General features: G+C 40.4%; 1 protein-coding gene across 3 annotated transcripts in view; it reads right to left on the reverse strand.

Annotated features, from left to right (window-relative positions):
* KLHL8 (kelch like family member 8) overlaps positions 1-18,634 on the reverse strand; it is a 62,552-nt gene that overhangs the window by 23,376 nt on the left and 20,542 nt on the right. Inside the window, exons 2-5 of one of the 3 annotated variants that reach the window (XM_089670575.1) lie at positions 18,358-18,625; positions 13,173-13,469; positions 8,270-8,456; positions 5,682-5,738 (exon numbers count right to left, since the gene is read on the reverse strand). In XM_089670575.1, coding sequence (XP_089526701.1) covers positions 5,682-5,738; positions 8,270-8,456; positions 13,173-13,469; positions 18,358-18,570 — 754 coding nt within the window. In that variant the 5' untranslated portion in view covers positions 18,571-18,625. Of the gene's footprint in view, positions 1-5,681; positions 5,739-8,269; positions 8,457-12,920; positions 13,470-18,357; positions 18,626-18,634 lie in introns of all 3 variants that reach the window. The other 2 variants (XM_089670573.1, XM_089670574.1) reach the window with 2 other exon arrangements.

The following is an 18,634-nucleotide window of genomic DNA, read 5'->3' on the forward strand; positions in this document are numbered from 1 at the left end:
AATTGCTGTTCACAAACCAATCTGACAGAGCTTGCATTATTTTGCAAACAAAAATGAGCACAAATTTCACTCTAGATGCACAAAGCTGATAGAGACATTCCCAACAAGACTTGCAAATGTAATTGCAGCGAAAAGTGGTTCTACAAAAGTATTGACTCGGGGGCTGAATACAAATGCACACCACACTTTCCAGATTTTTTTTCAAAAAAGGTTTTAAAACTAATTTATCTATTTCCTTCCACGTCACAATTATGTGCCACTTTGTGTTGGTCTATCACATAAAATATATTTGTGTTTTTGGTTGTAACATGACAAATGTGGAAAATTTCAAGGGTAGGATACTTTTTCAAGGCACTGTACATTCCATTCAAGTCTGCACAGCAGCATGGTGCGATGCACTGCGGTGCCATCCAATGTGGCCTTCTACATGCCAAAACAGTGACCTACTTCATTCCTGGCATAAAAAAAAAAAAAACAAAACAAAAAAAAAAAAAACACAGGTCACAGCATATAGTATAAACAAGCACAAACTTAATGAAGCCAATGTGGGCCAGCATGATAGCAAGGCAACTTGATTTTTTAATTTATTTTTAAAAGGATGTTGAGGCTTACAATTATCTTGGAACACAGCTTTAACAATAAAATATCCTGCATCTTCCTCTGACTCCAGATCATCCAGAGAAAAAAAAATAAGGGCCTGACAAGTTCCCATGGCCAACAGATTTTTTGGGTTTTTTTTTTTAGAACTCACTCATATGCAGTAGACAGCATTGACCATGCTGTCCACTTTAATTGTACCTATATTTAGCAACTGCATAAGTCCCTTTTCTAAAAAAGCTTAGTAAACCATTGTTTTTTTCATTCTGAAAAGACTGATTCTTTTAGAAGGTCAGCACAACACCAATACTGTAGAAAAAAAAAACTGCTTAGAACAAAACAGTGTAAAGTCTGTTTCCTAAAATTACTGAGCTAATCGCTTTTCCTTGTAGCAGTCTCCACTACTAGCAGCATGTACTTTCTGTAGTCTTGTACAGCTCTGAAGTTTCAGGCACAGAGAAGGCTTGGGGGTTAACACTGAACAACCTCGGCAAAAATTACCATTACTAAGAATTGGAAGTCAGCTATTCTACTTTTAAACCAATTCAAAAGACAAACTTTCCTGGATAATGATAAATGAGCACTTGTTGGGAAAAGAAAAAAAAAAAAAAAAAAAAAAAGGGAAGGACAGGCCAATCAAGACCAATATTTCAGTTTGATCCATTCTGTTCCATAGAGTCCAATCTGAGGGGCTACTTTAGGCTCCATGCACACTAGCTTTTTTTTTTAGCTCAAAAAAAACCCTGTGGTAATAATATTTTAAGGAGCGTTAGCATTTATTAGGATTTTTACAGTACATGTAGAAAAAGAGCTTAGTAATTTGTTTTTTTTGGTGGAAAAAAAAAAAAAGAAACCCACAAGCTAATATCAGCTTCTAGGAGTTAAATACACACACACACACACACACACACACACACACACACCTTTAGGAAGGCAGAAAACTCAACAAAGGTTGGTTGGCAAAAATGTTTGCAGTGCAGCAACTAAAAGCCACTTTGGTAAATAGAAATAATGAAAAATATGAAGGATTTCAAACTTCGAACCCCAACATGCATTTAAATACACAGTGTTCCAAATTATTATGCAAATTCTATTTAAGTGTCACAAAGATTAAATATTTTGTTTTTCAGTTTAACTCATGGATGGCATTGTGTGTCAGGGCTCTTTTGATCACTGAAAACAATCTCAGACACCTGTGATAATTAGATTGGCCGGTGAGCCCAATTTAAGGAAAAACTACTAAAGGAGGGTGTTCCACATTATTTAGCAGAGCACCATTTTCAAGCAATATAGTGAAGAAAAAAGGATCTCTCTGCTGCCGAAAAGAGTGAAATAGTTCAATGCCTTGGACGAGGTATGAAAACATTCGATATTTCACGAAAACTTAAAGCGTGATCATCGCACTATTAAGAGATTTGTGGCTGATTCAGAGCACAGATGGGTTCGTGCAGATAAAGGCACATTGAGGAAGATTTCTGCCAGATCCATGCATCGGATCAAGAGAGCAGCTGCTAAAATATCATTACATAGCAGCAAACAGATATTTGAAGCTGATGGTGCCTCTGGAGTCCCACGGACATCAAGGTGTAGAGTCCTCCAGAGTCCTGCAACTGTGCATAAACCTTCTATTCGGCCACCAATAACCAATGCTCACAAGCAGAAATGGCTGCATTGGGCAGAAAACTACATGAAGACTAATTTTCAAACAGTCCTGTTCACTGATGAGTGCCGTGCAACCCTGGATGGTCCAGATGGATAGAGTAGTGGATGGTTGGTGGACAGCCACCCTGTTCCAACAAGGCTGCGACATCAGCAAGGCGGTGGTGGAGTCATGTTTTGGGCCGGAATCATGGGAGCAGAGCTGGTCGGCCCCATTGGGGTCCCCGAAGGTGTAAAGATGACCTCTGCAAAGTATGTGGAGTTTATGACTGACCACTGTCTTCCCTGGTACAGAAGGAAGAACTATGCTTTCCGGAATAAAATCTTCATGCATGACAATGCACCATCTCATGCTGCAAAGAATACCTCTGCATCAATGGCTGCTATGGGGATAAAAAGGAGAGAAAGTCATGGTGTGGCCTCCATCCTCTCCTGACCTCAATCCTATTGAGAACCTTTGGAGCATCCTCAAGCAAAAGATCTATGAGGGTGGGAGGCAGTTTACATCCAAAACAGCAGCTCTGGGAGGCTATTCTGACATCTTGCAAACAAATTCAAGCAGAAACTGTCCAAAAACTCACAAGTTCAATGGATGCAAGACTTGTGAAGCTGCTATCAAATAAGGGGTCCTAAAATGTAACATGACCTGTTAAAAGGTTTAAAAAGTTAAAATGTTGTTAAAAGTTTGATTGAAATAGCTTTTGATTTCAGTAAATATGCTTCAAACACAACAAATGACAATTTTCAGTTCTTTACAACCTATAAAGTGTTTTGAAACTTACTGTGCATAATAATTTGGAACAGTGCATTGTAAGTTTTTTACGTTTAACAAAAATCCTGTTATTAGGAGGTTTGTTCAATAAAATCGGAATTGTACTCTTAATAGTTGATAACATGAGAATTATGCTGTTATTTACATCAATTTAGGTAAATGAGAAAAATATAATTTGCATAATTTGGAACACTGTATATAAAATTTGTTTTGACTAGTACTCCTCCAGAACTCTGTCCAGGCCTTGCTTAGATTCTTGGTCGTAGGCTAGGATCACACGTGCATTTTTTTACGTGTATTTTTTAATGCATTTGTAATGTGTTTTCATGCTCCGTGCGTTTTTGGCCAATGGCAAGCTATGTGTGCTGAGATCTCATAGGATGTTGTCTTGTGTATTTTACTTCTGGTTTCTACTCCGTTTTTGGTGTGTGTGGAGGGGCTTTGACCTAGTAGGCTTTACTGAAGCAGCCAAAGTTAGTCTTGATAAACGAGGCAGAGAACAGACAGCATGGGGAACCATGTACAACAACCTCTGGGCACATGAGAAAAATTAAAAAAAAGATAATGCACTACAAAATTCCAATCCTCATCTGTCCCTGGTCCCATGGACCTCATTTTTTTTTTTTTATTAACCCAACTAGGATGTTCGCAAAACACTGGTTTGATTTCATGTTAGATTGTATTGTGGTCAGCACTTCCAACAGCCGGTCACTTTGACTGCTTGTTGTAGTTGTCTTTGACCCTATGCCATATTCTCTTTATATGATTTAACTGTAAAACACAACATTTTATAATTTTCTTTTAATTCCAGGTACCTTACAACTGGTCATTCTCGTGCTAGTCTTCACTTCCAGTTTCTGGTGGGGAAATGAACAATTGAATACGGTCCATGATACTTTTTTTATTTGCACTAACACACACTAACACACAATTTTGAGGACAAGCTTTCGGGGAATGTCCCCTTCTTCAGGTCTAAGCAGTACTGTTTTGTTAGTGCAAATAAAAAAAAAGTATCAAGGACAGTACTCAATTGTTCCTGTCGCAAATGCACTAATACGGCTACAATCACCTCAAGCAAAATGGTGGGGAAATAAATGGCAAGCTATATTGTCCAGCTCACCTACTCAGTGATAGGGAGGTATACTTAAGGATTTGGTCTTCAAGAAACCAACTGCAGAAGACTGGTCCAAGAAAACTCAAGTTTTCTTAGAGTGCTGCAATCCCCCCCCCCCCCCCCCCAAGTTGTATAGGAGCAATTGATGGGAAGCACAAATATAAACCAGTAGCTAGTGACAGCAATTTTTTTTAATTATAAAAAATATTTCTTATTTGCAGTGGCAGATGCAAATGATCATTTTACCTACATTGACATAGGGTACAATGGAAACAGTTCTGGCTCCAGTGTTTTTGCTCAGGTTTCATTTGGACAGCTGCTGCAAGATAATGGACTGGGCCTGACAGATAACACTCTACTACCGGAAACAGGTCCTGCTCTACAATTTGTCTTTGTAGGGAATGGGCGGGCACCTTCTAAGGCCCTTTTCTAGTCGTGCACTGAATGTAGAGAGCAGGGTGTTGAATCATCAATGCATCAGGGCATGAAGAGTTGGAGTGTGCATTTGGCATCCTTTCCAAAAAAAAAAAAAAAAAAAAAAAAAGCCATTTGTCGCACACTCCCATCCACTTAAACATGCAGAATGCCATCATTGCAGTTAAAGAAACATGTTCCCTGCACAACTTTATTAGTGAATGTGATGGCTTCCAGTTTGAGGACACACTTGGCCACCACATATCAAGGGTAGCATGTACAGCAACTTGGGGCAGCAGGAGTGGTACCAATATCCAGAATAACTCACATCCTTCATGTCTCCCATAGGTCAGCTGCCATAGCAGCTTGATACCGTCACTTAATGTTTGAAAAGAATAAAGATTTTCTGTGTACGCTCATCCACTATATTTCTGTTATGTTTATTAATCATTTTATTCCAACTGACTAACTTGTGTGCATGAGTGATAGTTTGTGCCCTTCCTTGTGAGGTTTGCTGGGATTCTGTACAGCCTCATGGCAAACAGTTTTTACAAACCCAAACAAAAAAAAAACTACCAAAATAAAAAAGGTCAACAGATCTGCTTACTTTTGATCTAAAGTATAATAATATACACAGAAGTACAAGAAAAAAAAAAAAATCTGCAATTTACTAAAATAAAATGAATGTAAAACAAGCCAAGTGTAAGGAGATTATGAATTCCTGTGCTCTCTGCATCTGGACTGTTCTAGGTCATCGGACTCCCTGTCACCCATCCCTTGCCATCATTGCAGTGTTCACACCATGAGCAGTTTCTTTTGTGAATACCTATATAATGAGACACCTTTTTATAGGCCATCAGCTGAAACTGAACCAGCTAATATTAATTTGCACTGACAAGGGACAGGATTGCCTTCTAATTACTGATAGATTTCAGCTGGTGTCTTGGATTTCCATTCCTTTTTGCACCATCCTTTCGTCATGTGTTCAATACTTTTTCCCTGTGTCATTGCATTTTATTACACATAATTTCTGAACGTATTTGGCTTGGTCTTTGTATGTATGGGTGTTACCAACATGTGGTGGTGAACATTTCATGCCAATAGCACCTTTAGAAATATATTTACCGAAAAAAAATGGTGACGTGTTCAATACTTCTTTTACCCGCTGTAGATCCCAGGAATCTTTAGAAGGGGCAAGAAGAGGCAAGTTCTTAGCAAAAAATACAACAGGGAGACAAGGATAGATGGGCGAGTTTTTAATATTAAAAAATGAATTAACGTTTTTGGTTTGTGGTGCTCAGATGCAGTGTAGCTCCATTTTAAGATGCCTCCCTTCCACTGGGCAGAGGAGGGCTTTTTAAGAGAACTTATAAAACACAATCTTACATTTGAACAAAAATGGACCTAACAACAGATAAATTCTTCATAAGTGTCCACAAGTTAAGCGATATACGAATAAGTATCACTCACAGGTATTTATCACTTCTTAGACAAACCACAGTACTCCTCACAAAGAATCATCAGCTGTTCTTTGCAATGGGATCAAGCCAACATTGTTCAATATTCCAGATTTGGCATTTTAGACTAAGATTCTGAGATTACAGAGTCTTGTAATATCCTGATGCATGTGCTGTTCCTGGCTGTGCTTACAAAATGTCTGACACAGATTAGCTCCCTAATGCAGCCTTGTATCTTTTGATCTGCTACAGTTACTAGGTTGCAGTCTGATTAAATGTTTCCATCTGCCTGCAGCAGACAGACAGACAATCCTAGTCTAAGCAAAGTCACTGGAGTGAAGCTTAAAAGAAGGCTTAATGAAATACAGTGCATCCAGAAAGTATTCACAGTGCTTAACTTTTGCCACATTTTGTATTGTTACAGCCTTATTCCAAAATGGATTCGATTCATTTTTTTCCTCAACATTCTACAAACAATACCCCATAATGACAATGTGAAGAAGTTAATTTTGAAAGCTTTGCAATTTATTGAAAAAAAAAAAAAAAACCTAAAAACACAACACACATGTACATAAGTATTCACAGCCTTTGCCATTACACTCAAAATTGAGCTCTGGTGCATTCTGTTCCCAATGATCATCCTTGAGATGTTTCCACAACTTGATTGGAGTCCACCTGTGGGAAATGCAGTTGTGATTGGACAGGATTAGGAAAGGCATAAAGCTGTCTATATAAGATTCCACAGTTAACAGTGCATGACAGAGCACAAACCAAGCCATGAAGTCCAAGGAATTGTTTGAAGACCTCAGACAGGATGTATCAAGGCACAGATCTGGGGAAGGGTACAGAAACATTTCTGCAGCATTGAAGGTCCCAATGAGCACAATGGCCTCCATCATCCATAAATGGAAGAAATTTGGAAGCACCAGGAATCCTCCTAGAGTGGCCAAAATGAGCGATCGAGGGAAAAAGGCCTTAGCCAGGGAGGTAACCAAGCACCCGATGGTCACTCTGAAAGAGCTCCAGCATTTCTCTGTGGAGAGAGGAGAACCTTCCAGAAGAACAACCATCTCTGCAGCACTCCACCAATCAGGCCTGTATGGTAGAGTGGCCTGACGGAAGCCACTACTCAGTAAAAGGCAAATGGCAGCCCACCTGGAGTTTGCCAAAAGGCACCTGAGGGACTCTCAGACCATGAGAAACAAAAAACTCTGGTCTCATGAAACAAAGATTGAACGCTTTGGTCTGAATGCCTGGAGGAAACCAGGCACCTCTCACCACCTGGCCAATACCATCCCTACAGTGAAGCATGGTGGTGGCATTATCATGCTGTGGGGATGTTTTTTAGCGGCAGGAACTGGCAGACTAGTCAGGATTGAAGGAAAGATGAATGCAGCAATGTACAGAGACATCCTTGATGAAAACCTGTTCCAGAGCACTCTGGACCTTAGACTGGGGAGACGATTCATCTTTCAACAGGACAACGATGTGTATACTTATGTACATGGTTTGTTATTTAATAAATTGCAAAGATTTCAAAACAAACTTTTTTCACATGGTCATTATGGGGTATTGTTTGTAGAAAGTTTAGGAAAAAAATGAATTGAATCCATTTTGTAAGGCTGTAACATAACAAAATGTGGCAATAGTTAAGTGCTGTGAATACTTTCTGGACACACTGTAAAAGAACCCCCCCCCCCCCCCAAAAAAAAACCTAAAAAAAAAACTAATATATGTTGCAGTGTGTGAAGAATGTAATCATGCAGACATGTAATGTTACTGGAAGTGGTTGTAAACCTCAGACATGAAATATGATTAAAATATATTCTTCTGACAAGTTTTCCTGACACCAGCAGAGGACCTCCAGCAGAGTGACAGCCTCAGCTCTGTTTCTATGAGCTGTGGCGAAGAGATGAAGAGGTCACACTGAACTCTGCAGACTGTAACGTCAGTCTTTTTTTCTGAACTCTGACAAGCTTTAAAATTCAGCAAATTTGAACTGTTGAGAAGAGGAGAAAACATTCCAGATAAACAGGTACAATGTATGTAGGAAGATTTGTTTCATCTGTGCATCACCTGAGGCCAGTCACTTCTCTGGGTAAATGTAAAGGGTTTACAACCACTTTAAAGGGTCAATTTTAAGGACGGGACAAGGTCTGAAAGCATCAATAAAATTAAACAAATCTGCAGACTGAACATGTAGGAGGCAACTTAAGAAAACATCATGCTTAATCTGGTGAAACACGTCGTCCTTACCGGCAGTCTGTTTCCTTGGTGTAGTGCGGATTGTATATTCAAAGTCAGGGACAGCCCGGCTGCTTAAGTGCAGGTGATAGTTCCTTGCTTCATCCAACAAATCTCTGCATTTCAAGTCCTTTCTTATTGTCTGCTCTTTAGCCACAACCGACATCAGAAATTCAATGGGTAACAATGGCAATCGAACCTGACAGAAAAAAAAAAAAACACTTATCTGTGATAACAGCAGTCCAATCCAACAAGTTGTGCAATCAACCAGCAATATTCAACGCCATGCTTGAAACGTGGCCCCACTCCCTGCTCACCTTGAGTGTTGACCTATAGATTATAATAGGCCAAACAGAGCATAGGTTTTCAATTTATGAGGATGCAGCGCATCACAATTTTGTTTAAATTATTTGTGTGTGAGTACACTAGATCAATGAGTGCAGCAATCTCCTCCTTCCTTTATTGCACTTGTGTTATAGCAGCACACAAGCCTGTACTATTTATAAGCATTTGCAGGTGCCGTCTTCCTATACTCCACTACACGGACATCTCGCTGTGCCATGGTTTACATCTATACACATGCATAGTGCAGCCTTACCCATTCTATAAAGTACTCACTTGACAGTTAACATACCTAAAGTTGAAACTTTTTTTCCCCATCAGTGTCCCATTGGATAGATTTTTCTACATTTACTGTCCAAGAGATTCAACAAGACCACTCCCCAGAGTAAAGGGAAATTGTCAGGAATGGACTTGCCAGTAATGGTGGGACTCACCTGCCTTGTGGGCTGCAGTACCAGGGCTGGCCAGCGGGTGCTCTCAGCAATCAGAGACTCAACCCTGCAGTCAGCCAAGACACCTAAGGCTGATTACAGGTGTATTTAAGGGATGGCCAGACCTGCAGTCTGTGCCTTGGTGTGTGGTTTTCTATGGGCCCCTGTATCTTGTTACCTCTGTTCCTGTCTGACTCGTTGCCGACCCTGCCTGATCCGGACCTCTGCTGACTTCTCCTGTTTGATCCCTGGCTTGTGACCCCGACCATTCTCTGCCTGACCCCCTGTACCTACCTGCCCGTTAGTTGCTGTACCCGGCTCGTGACCCGACTACTCTCTGCCTGCTCCTCCTGCTCCTACCTGCCCGATTGTTATTGACCCGGCCTGCCTGACGACGCTTGCATTGTATGTATTGTTATCTGTGGGTGGTTTGGTTTGGTTCGTTTGCACTGTGTTATGTTTTAGTATTGCACTGCGTTTATGTATTGTTAGTGTTAATAAATTATATTGTTTATCACATATCTGAAGCCTGCGTTTCCCTGCGTCAGTTCACATACCTCTGGTCATACCCTGGAGCCCTGACAGAAATACTCTCAGACAGCAGTCATCAGAAAAAGTGTTCCCACTTCCCCCTTTTTTTTTTTTTTCCAGTGACAATTAAATACGCAGAGCTTTCAACCCCAATTTTCAGTATATGGTCTCTATGACAAACCAAGAGATAAATGTCCCCAGCAGACTTACAGACTACAATAAAACCCTGACAGGGGATCTATGCCCAAAAAAAAAAAAAAAAAAAAAAAAAAAAAAAAGGCTTTAAATTTACAATTTTACTGCCTGCATATGTGCCAAGTATCAGGAGAAATCTTACAAAACCAAATCTAAAAAGGTTTCTTGTGCCTCTATAGTGGTATTTATGCTATCAGGAGATAGTTGCACATATACCGTATTTTTTGCTCCATAAGACGCACTTTTTTCCCCCAAAAAAAGGGGGGAAAATGTCAGTGCATCTTATGCAGCGGCTGGTCTGGTATTTCCACCGCCGCGTCAGAATACCGGGCCGGCTGCACAGCTCTGCAGCAGGACCTTACCTGTTCCTCGGTCCAGCGCTGCGCAGTCTTCCCGCGCCAGCTTCTTTACTGTGGGCTCTAGGCTTAACAGCCGGGTGCCCAGTGCGCATGCGCGAGTAGCGCTGCACTTTGTGAATGGTACGGCGTCTTCTGGGACACATGACAGGTCCCAGAAGACGGCGGACCAATCACAAAGCGCAGCGCTTCTCACCTGGCTGCCCACACTAAAGGGAGGACAACTCCGCGGATGTGGGAGCAGGTACCTGTCAAATTCAAGTACCCGCTCCCCCTCCCTCCCCAAAAGGTCAGCAGTCATCCCCTGTACTGTGTCCGCAGTCTCTGGTCATCCCCTGTACTGTGTCCGCAGTCTCTGGTCATCCCCTGTACTGTGTCCGCAGTCTCTGGTCATCCCCTGTACTATGCCTGCAGTCCATTGGTTCAGAATATTTTTTATCTTGTTTTCTGCCTCTAAAACCTAGGTGCGTCTTATGGTCAGGTGCGTCTTATGGAGCGAAAAATACGGTAGTTTGATTTTGTTGGTCACCTTCGCAAAAAAATTAAAAAATAAAAAAAAAAAAAAGGGTTCTCATTTATGCACGCAACAGACGGGCCGTTTATCGGCCGGATTGTCAGTCGGCCCCGTTGCTGATGCTGCCACCAATGTCCACGAAAAACATCCGTTTTTCGTGGATTTTCCAGCATGACTGCCAAAACTAAAACGAGAAGATCCGTGAAAAAACGGCCGACGGGCTGGCCCCACTAACGGTGTGAATATCGGCCAATTTTTCGTGCGGACGAAAATTCGTCCGATAAAACAACCAGTCTATGGCCTGCATAAGTCCTGATTTCCCTGAAAGTGGTAGATTTAATAAAGCCAAACATATGCTGGCAAAAGCGGATAATGGAGTGTTCAGGACTAACAAAAAGGGATTCTTGAGGAGAACTCGAGGCAGCACTATTACATCTAAAAACAGTCACCTTAAAAGCGTATTTTTACATGTTCTAACTTGCATAGCTTAAAAATATATTTAAAAATATTTGCCTGCCATTTTAAGGCCTCTTGCACACAGATTTATTGATGTTTATACTCAGGATCTTGTTTATAGAAAATGCCTGAGTAAAAATGTTCTGCTAAGACACATATATAAGGGCATAAACGTGTATGGGCAATATTCCTCACCCTATTCTACTTACAAGTGTTGCAATATACGTGTGTATATACACAAACACGCATATACCCACATATGTGCATAAATTACTGCACTCAAAATTTCCTACTTTTATTTTACAGCTCTGTACTCATTCCTGTATTACTGATATTTATGCAGCTACGTGCGTTGTTCTATAGACAACAATGTACTTGTGTTCAGATCAGTAGAAAGCATGACATTTTCTACTCCAGTGTGCAAGAAGCCAAAGGCCCTTTTTGGATTGAGTCCAGCACTGAAAAATCCTAATTGATGCTCTTTGTTCACAAGGGGGCTGGGAAGCTGTGTGTGCCATAATTACCTGTGTGTACTGTGCTGGCAGATATCTATCAATGAAACTAGTTTTGATCACTGTCAGTCATAGCCAAGGGTTAAAGATTTAGAAGCTTGCCTTCGGCTTTGTATGTTAACAAGGAGGAAGCTCAGGCTGTACTAAGCCTTTTTAATAGGGCATTCTGACTCTAAACTTGTTCAGAAGAGCTTGCAGTCTGCCATGACATCTTCTAAGACATCTAAAAAGGAAAGTTTTTTTTTTTGCTTTGTTTTTATGTGTGTTAATGGTAACACACATATTGGTGATGATTTCTCAGACTTAAGTGAAAATACACTTAAAAGGGTTAGTTCACCTTCACCAAAAATCCAACTATGCAGATAAGGGACAATTGTAGAGAAATAACTATAGTAGAATATTGCCCTGTAAGCAATGCATTTACCTAATGAAGCTTGGCTAAAAACTTCCCGAGATGGCATCCCTCCATCCTGCCTTGTTGCAAGGACGTTGCCAAGACTCTCCCAGCCATTACTGCTCATCCCCACATGCCACTTTGCCATTTAATCCATTGCAGAAGAAAGCACATCTCTGTGGGGTTTGATAGATGGCTCTTGTAATGGTGAGCAGGAACGACAGGGAGAGTCTTGGCAACATCCTAGCAAAAAAGGCAGGATGGAGAGATGCCCGCCCCGCGTTTTTAGATAGAGCAACTGAGGGTTACAAGCAGTCAGTTCTTTGGGGTTTTTTTGCCAGCTGGATCCTATTGGGGACATTTACCTCCATTTATGGAGAAGGGCCCTTCTTTCCCTCTTGTATTGAACTGTATTGTTGCTGTATTGTCTCCCGTTATATTGTAAAGCGCTGAGCAAACTGTTGGTGCTATACAAGTCCTGAATAATAATAATAATAATAATTTACTGCCCCATTGCTAAAACAGGAAATCCCTGCAAATTAAGGGAATCCCTTAGAGCCCCTTAAGTCACCAGAAGTAAATTTCCCCATTGGAAGATTTCTCCTCTATTACTCTTCCGGGGACATCACAAAATTTGGTATTTTATTTTACTTTCAATGAGAACGGTAAACAGGTCAAAGAGGGGGTGAATCTCTCTAACAGGGCAAAGTTAGCAAAAACCTGACAGGGGTCCTAACCCCTCTCCACTATCTGAAATTACAACACACACACACGTTAGTTATACTTTAAAATGCTCATAGGCTGAACACAGGTTTGTCCATTAGCTCCACTCGTTCAATAGCGCCTCATCCAAACAGTAGCTCTGCCAGAGGCTAAAGTGTCCACTTTCATAGGATACCAGCTTTACAAACTATATATAAACAGTGGAGTACCTGAGACAGTATTTCATTCAGCCAAGCATCATGGTGCTGGGGGTTGGCACGAAGCCACTTTATGGCTGCATTGTAGACCTGCTTTTCATTCTCAATATTTAGATCTTCAGAAGACAGCAGCTTATAAAGATGCTGAGGAGACATACTGACAAAGTCATCACAGTCTACCACTTCAGCAAAATGGTCACAAGCAAAGCGGTCTGCCATGTCCATCAAATCTACTCTATTGTGGCTTTCTGCAAAGGCCCTTACAGCAAGGCAGTTAGAGGGATGAAAATGCAGCTTCATGTATTCACAACAGGCCTTGGCGACAAGTTCCACTTGGAGAATGCAGGCAGCATAAAGAAGCGGCTGGACGTTATCAACTGTGAGGGTCACTCGGGATGAATAAGCAAACTTCACCAAGTCTTCAAAGGCGTCACCATCAAAGTCCCGAATCTCGATTACTGTTTGTTTCGCTTCTGCCATATCAGAAAGGAACATAGCACGGAAATAGGGTATCACGCATGCCAAGACAAGTTTGTGGCAAGGGATCAACTTCGAACCAACCTGTTTCAAAATAAAAAATATTTTGTTTGAAAAACAAAATTACTAATTCACATTTAAAAATCACTTTTCCTACAAGAAATGAGCTGTTACAAATTGGTAGCCTGGTATTTGCATAAAGCTAAACCGAGAGGCAGACAGCATCTTGGGAGATGGTAGCATTTCTTAGTCTGCCAACCAAAATACAGCAAAAGTGATGAACAAAACAATTTCCAAGCATTTCTAATAAATGTAATGCCAATTGTTCAGGCATTATGCAACAATTTTTGGGCATCGTGCATCCCATTTTGTTTGCATGGTTCAGCGATTGTTTGCGCGATCCCGGCACATTTGTCGCATGGAAAAACATGTCACGATTGCAGCAAGAACGCCCCCACATGTTCAGGTGCCCTTGACATGAACGACACCTGAACACGCGGTTTCACATTTTTATAGCAAGTTTTTAAATTGCAGGCAGAATTGTGCCGATCTCGCCTGCGATTGGAAACGCCCAAGTGTGAATGGAGCCTTCAGTATTTTTGGCACCACAGACTGAATAGGAGCACCTGTAAAACGTGTGGGTTTTTTTTTTTTCGCGCTTTGAGAACTCGTCTCCTCCCCTTACTCAATCCAGAATGCCTTAAGCATAAAATACATGCAAAAACTTTCACAAAACGCTTGTAAAACACATTCAAAACAACCCCAAAAAAACTAATTCACCAGGAATTCAGTCTGCTAAAGAGGATTAGAAATTTTACTTGTGTACATGCGTTATTTATTCAGGATCTTTCCAACAGCATATAAACATCGGTAAATTAGACTCTGGAGATGACACTAGGATGTGGGCATAGGATGCAACCTAAAGTTGGACACCAAGTGCCCATTCACACTGATGTGATTTGTCATGCAAATTGACTGTTCAAATCGCATGACAAGTCACATCCAATGTCACAGCAATGGAATCGTTCTAATTGGTGTAACTCTGTTAAAGTTGCACAGATTTAAAAAGTAGTTCTTGCATTACTTTTGCTGATTTTGGGTGCGACTTGCATAGACGTCACACAGATGTCCATCAAGTTGCACTGCCATCAGACTTTGAAATCGTGCGAGTTCACTTGAAGTCACATGCTTTCAAAATCGGACCCAGTGTGAACCAGGGCTTACTGTTCTGCATGAACTCAGTGTGTGCAACTTTCACATAACAGCTTTGTAGTCAACAGGAACATGCACATTAGCAAGGCACTATGTCTGAAACAATACGGTTACTTAAGAGCTAGAACACAGCATGTGATAGAGGCAAGCAAGCAAAAAAAAAAAAAAAAAAAAAATTGCAGCCATCAATCCTTAAAATGTAATGGCTGCATTTTTTCTTCTTCACAACCCACCCCCCATCTCCATCCTTCAACATTTTCTGTCCCTTCATGTCTACACTTCTTTCTCCATTCTATCTATGGAGGGAACCATGGTCAGCACACAAGCTGGTCTTTCAAGTGTTACTAAACCCCACATCAGGAAAAGCAGTCTGTATATACAGTAAAGCGTGCTTTTTATACGCAGTGTGGAACCTAAGGGGTTAAATCCTTTGCTTAGTGTAAAAAGGCTGTTTGATCCTGTCTTCTCTGATCCTCCCCTTCGACTGTCCCCAATTCATCTGCTGCTGGTACAGAGCCCTAACCCTAAGATGCTCTGCAAATGCTTAGTATGGTGTGTATTGCACTGTCCAGACAGAGGGTCGGGGGGGGGGGGGGTTATGCAGCCTCACAGGACAGTCAGAGGAGAAAACTCCTACTACAAGCTTTAACCAGTGCTCAGTTGGACACTGATATAAGTCACTAGACTGCTATATACTGCGGAAGAGGAAAAAAAAAAAATAGTAAAGTATTTAGCAGTTTATATTTACTAATAGAATTGCATTTCCATGTTGTGTGTACTGTGGGAGACCAGTTACAGTGAATGCAGGGTCCTGGGTTTAGTAACACTAACACATCTTCCTTTCTTCACCTCCATTACATGGTTGAATATTTGGACTAGTAGTTTACACAAACATGGGAATGGTTGTGCTTTTCTCAGGTCATAGTGCTAAGAACACTGCATTTCTGGCAAGATCAACAGGTGCTGTCCGTACTTGATGAAAAAGTTCTTAGCCTTAAAGGAAAAAACAATTATGCAACCACTTGCATCTTATGACCGGTACGCTGCAATTTTTTTTTTTTTTTTTTTGGGGGGGGGGGGGGGCTTTAAAACAAAAGGTTTGCACGAAAATGGTTGTAAGTTGTTCCCTTTGATTAAGAACCTTTATAACACATGCATCTTCAAAACCATTTAACTCTTCAACTACGTGGTTTAATATTAAAGCAAATTTAATGTGAAAAAAGGTTGACAAAAGATAGTGTCAGTGTTCGTTAGTAAATAAGTTACCAAGAAAAAGTTATAGAAGTTCTGAATTAACATCCTCAGCTTTTCCAAGAAAACAAAATTGCAGTCTTAAAATTATGTTCTCTAAATTCTAAACACCAGCAAAGCGATACAAAGTGAATGCAAAGAGAGAGTCATGTACTGTACATAGAGAATGTCATTTGTACAAGAGCACCAAACACTGAATGAGCACAATCACTCAGTACCCTGTAAAATGCTTTGGGGCAAATTTATAAAAAACTGGTCAGAATTTGGAGATGTGCATGGCAACCAATCCTCTTCCATTTTCAAAGCTTATTTATGAATGTCTTAAAGATGAAGATGTTATATAAAATTGGCTTCCATGCATATCTGCTCCAGACTCGTGCCTGCAATTTTTTTTTTAAGAAAAAAAAACAAACATACTAGCAAAGAAGTTGTTCTTCCTTTGAAAATGCTGTCTGCAGCTTTTTTATTTCAAACTGTTCTCACTACCAAGTCAGGAAGCAGACTGCCGCAATATGAATATATACTGTAGCTTGCCGCAATATAAATATATACTGTAGCTTACACATCACAAGAAGATAAGAATAAATTGGTAAGTCGTGTACTTCCTGGACAAAGTACACAGCACACCAAGAGCAGCAAAAGGGGAGAAAATAGACAATTAAAAGTGACTCCTATTTTTCTCTATAGTTATAAAAAAATAAGCAGCAGTATGCAACCAAGAATTTTGAGATAGGAAAATTAGCTAGATTCTTTAACAGACTAGCTGGCACAGTGCTAAAATATTAGGACATACGGTGTATTAGGTGCCCAAAAGTTTAACAGAGGTCTCTTATGCTGGTTTATCCATAAACGAGTTATCATGCCAACAACTGTCAAACATGGAATCCATGCAAACAGATAAGGTGGGGGGGGGGGGAATCAATTAATCTGTTAATATATGTAGTCATATGACCAGTACGACAGAGGAAGGTCTTTTGAATGACACTTGTCTACATACATCACAGTTTTTCATGTATACCTGTGGTTAGTATATTGTGCACAGTATTATTTAATTCACTTTCCATTTTTTGATTGCCTTTCAGAGGTATGAGGGTTTTCATAGGGCATATGTAAGTTGTATGATATCCAAAATGTTGATTTGACCATACTTCACAGTTCTTTACGTACACTTGTGATTAGTGTATTTACACAGTTCAAATTAATTTTTATTCTCGATAGCCTTTCAGGAGGTATGAGGGTCTTCATAGTGCATAAGTATGTTGTATAAAATATTTAAAAAGGTTTACTTAGCGCAGTATCCATTCCAATTAAAACAGAATAGCATTGGTTACAGAAGGATTTCTAAACTTCTAAATATTCCAGTGAGCACTGTTGGGGTCATAATCCGGAAGGGGAAAGAACATAATTTCACCATAAACCAGCCACGACCAGGTGTTTCTCGCAAGATTTCTGACAGAGAAATGAAAAGAATCATCAGAAGAGTTGTCTGAGAGCCCAAGACCACTTATGGAGAGCTTCATAAAGACCTGGAATTAGCAGGTACAATTGTTTCAAAGATAACAATAAGTAATGCACTCAACCACCATGCCCTGTATGAACTCTCACCATGCAAAACTCCAATTCTGGAGAAAAAGCATGTTGAAGCGTGTTTAAAGTTTGCTGCACATTTAGATAAGCCTGTGAAACACTGGGAGAATATAGTCTGGACAGATCAGACCAAAATTGAACTCTTTGGATGCCATAATACACACCATGCTTGGAGGTCAGATGGCACTGTACATCACCCCAAACACACCATACCAACAGTGAAGTTTGGAGGTGGGAACATCATGGTGTGGGGCTCTTTCAGTATTCGATACTTGCAAACCATCTCATTAAAGGATAAATTGTGCCAAGACATTCTTGATAAAAATCTGCTGCCATCTACCAGGATGATGAAGATAAAACAAGGGTGGACATTTCAGCAAGACAATGATCCCAAACACAAAGCCAAGGAAACTCTCAATTAGTTTAAAAGAAAGGAAAATAAAAGTAGCTACAATGGCCCAGCCAATCACCTGACTTGAATCCAATAGAAAACCTATTGAAAGAACTAAAGATCAAAGTTCATAGAAGAGGCCCATGGAACCTTCAAAATTTGAAGACTGTTTGTGTGAAAGAATGGACCAAAATCACACCCGAGTAATGCATGCAACTAGTTTCTCCACACAGGGGGTGTCTTGAAGCTGTCATTACCAACAAAGGATTTTGTACGAAGTATTGAATAAATTTCAGTTAGCGTGTTCAATACTTTTTCCCTGTGTCATTCCATTTTTTTTTTCTTTTACACATAAAACTTAAAATTTCTGAAATTATTTGTTTTGGTTTCTTTGTATGTATGGATTGCATGGGTTGTTACCGACATGGGGTGAAAAGTTCACGTCAATAGCATCTTTAGAAATCTCCTGATGTTTTCAATACTTTGTTACCTATTGCATACAAACACTGTACAAGTTGTAGTCAGACTTGCCTTAAGTGTGACGTCACACAGCTCACCCACTTCATAAAAATGGAGAAGTGAGCTGTGAAATGCTTTCCAGGCGTCGTCAGCTTCAAAGACAAAAGAGCCATCACCATCGCCTTCACTTGTGAAGGACTTGTCCTGAGGAAGGTTCCTTTTCCCATTGGTTTGCTGTGGCTTGGTTGGTCCAGGGAGCATAGATTCCGATGCCATTAGCAGCATAAATAAGCCCCAGTGCAGACAGGAGGTTTCATTTCAACGTTTCCATTTTGTGACTCTGAAATGA

The sequence above is a fragment of the Staurois parvus genome, unplaced genomic scaffold (assembly GCF_062004578.1).
Source record: "Staurois parvus isolate SC_StPar_1 unplaced genomic scaffold, SC_StPar_1.0 ptg000091l, whole genome shotgun sequence".
NCBI lineage: Eukaryota > Metazoa > Chordata > Amphibia > Anura > Ranidae > Staurois > Staurois parvus.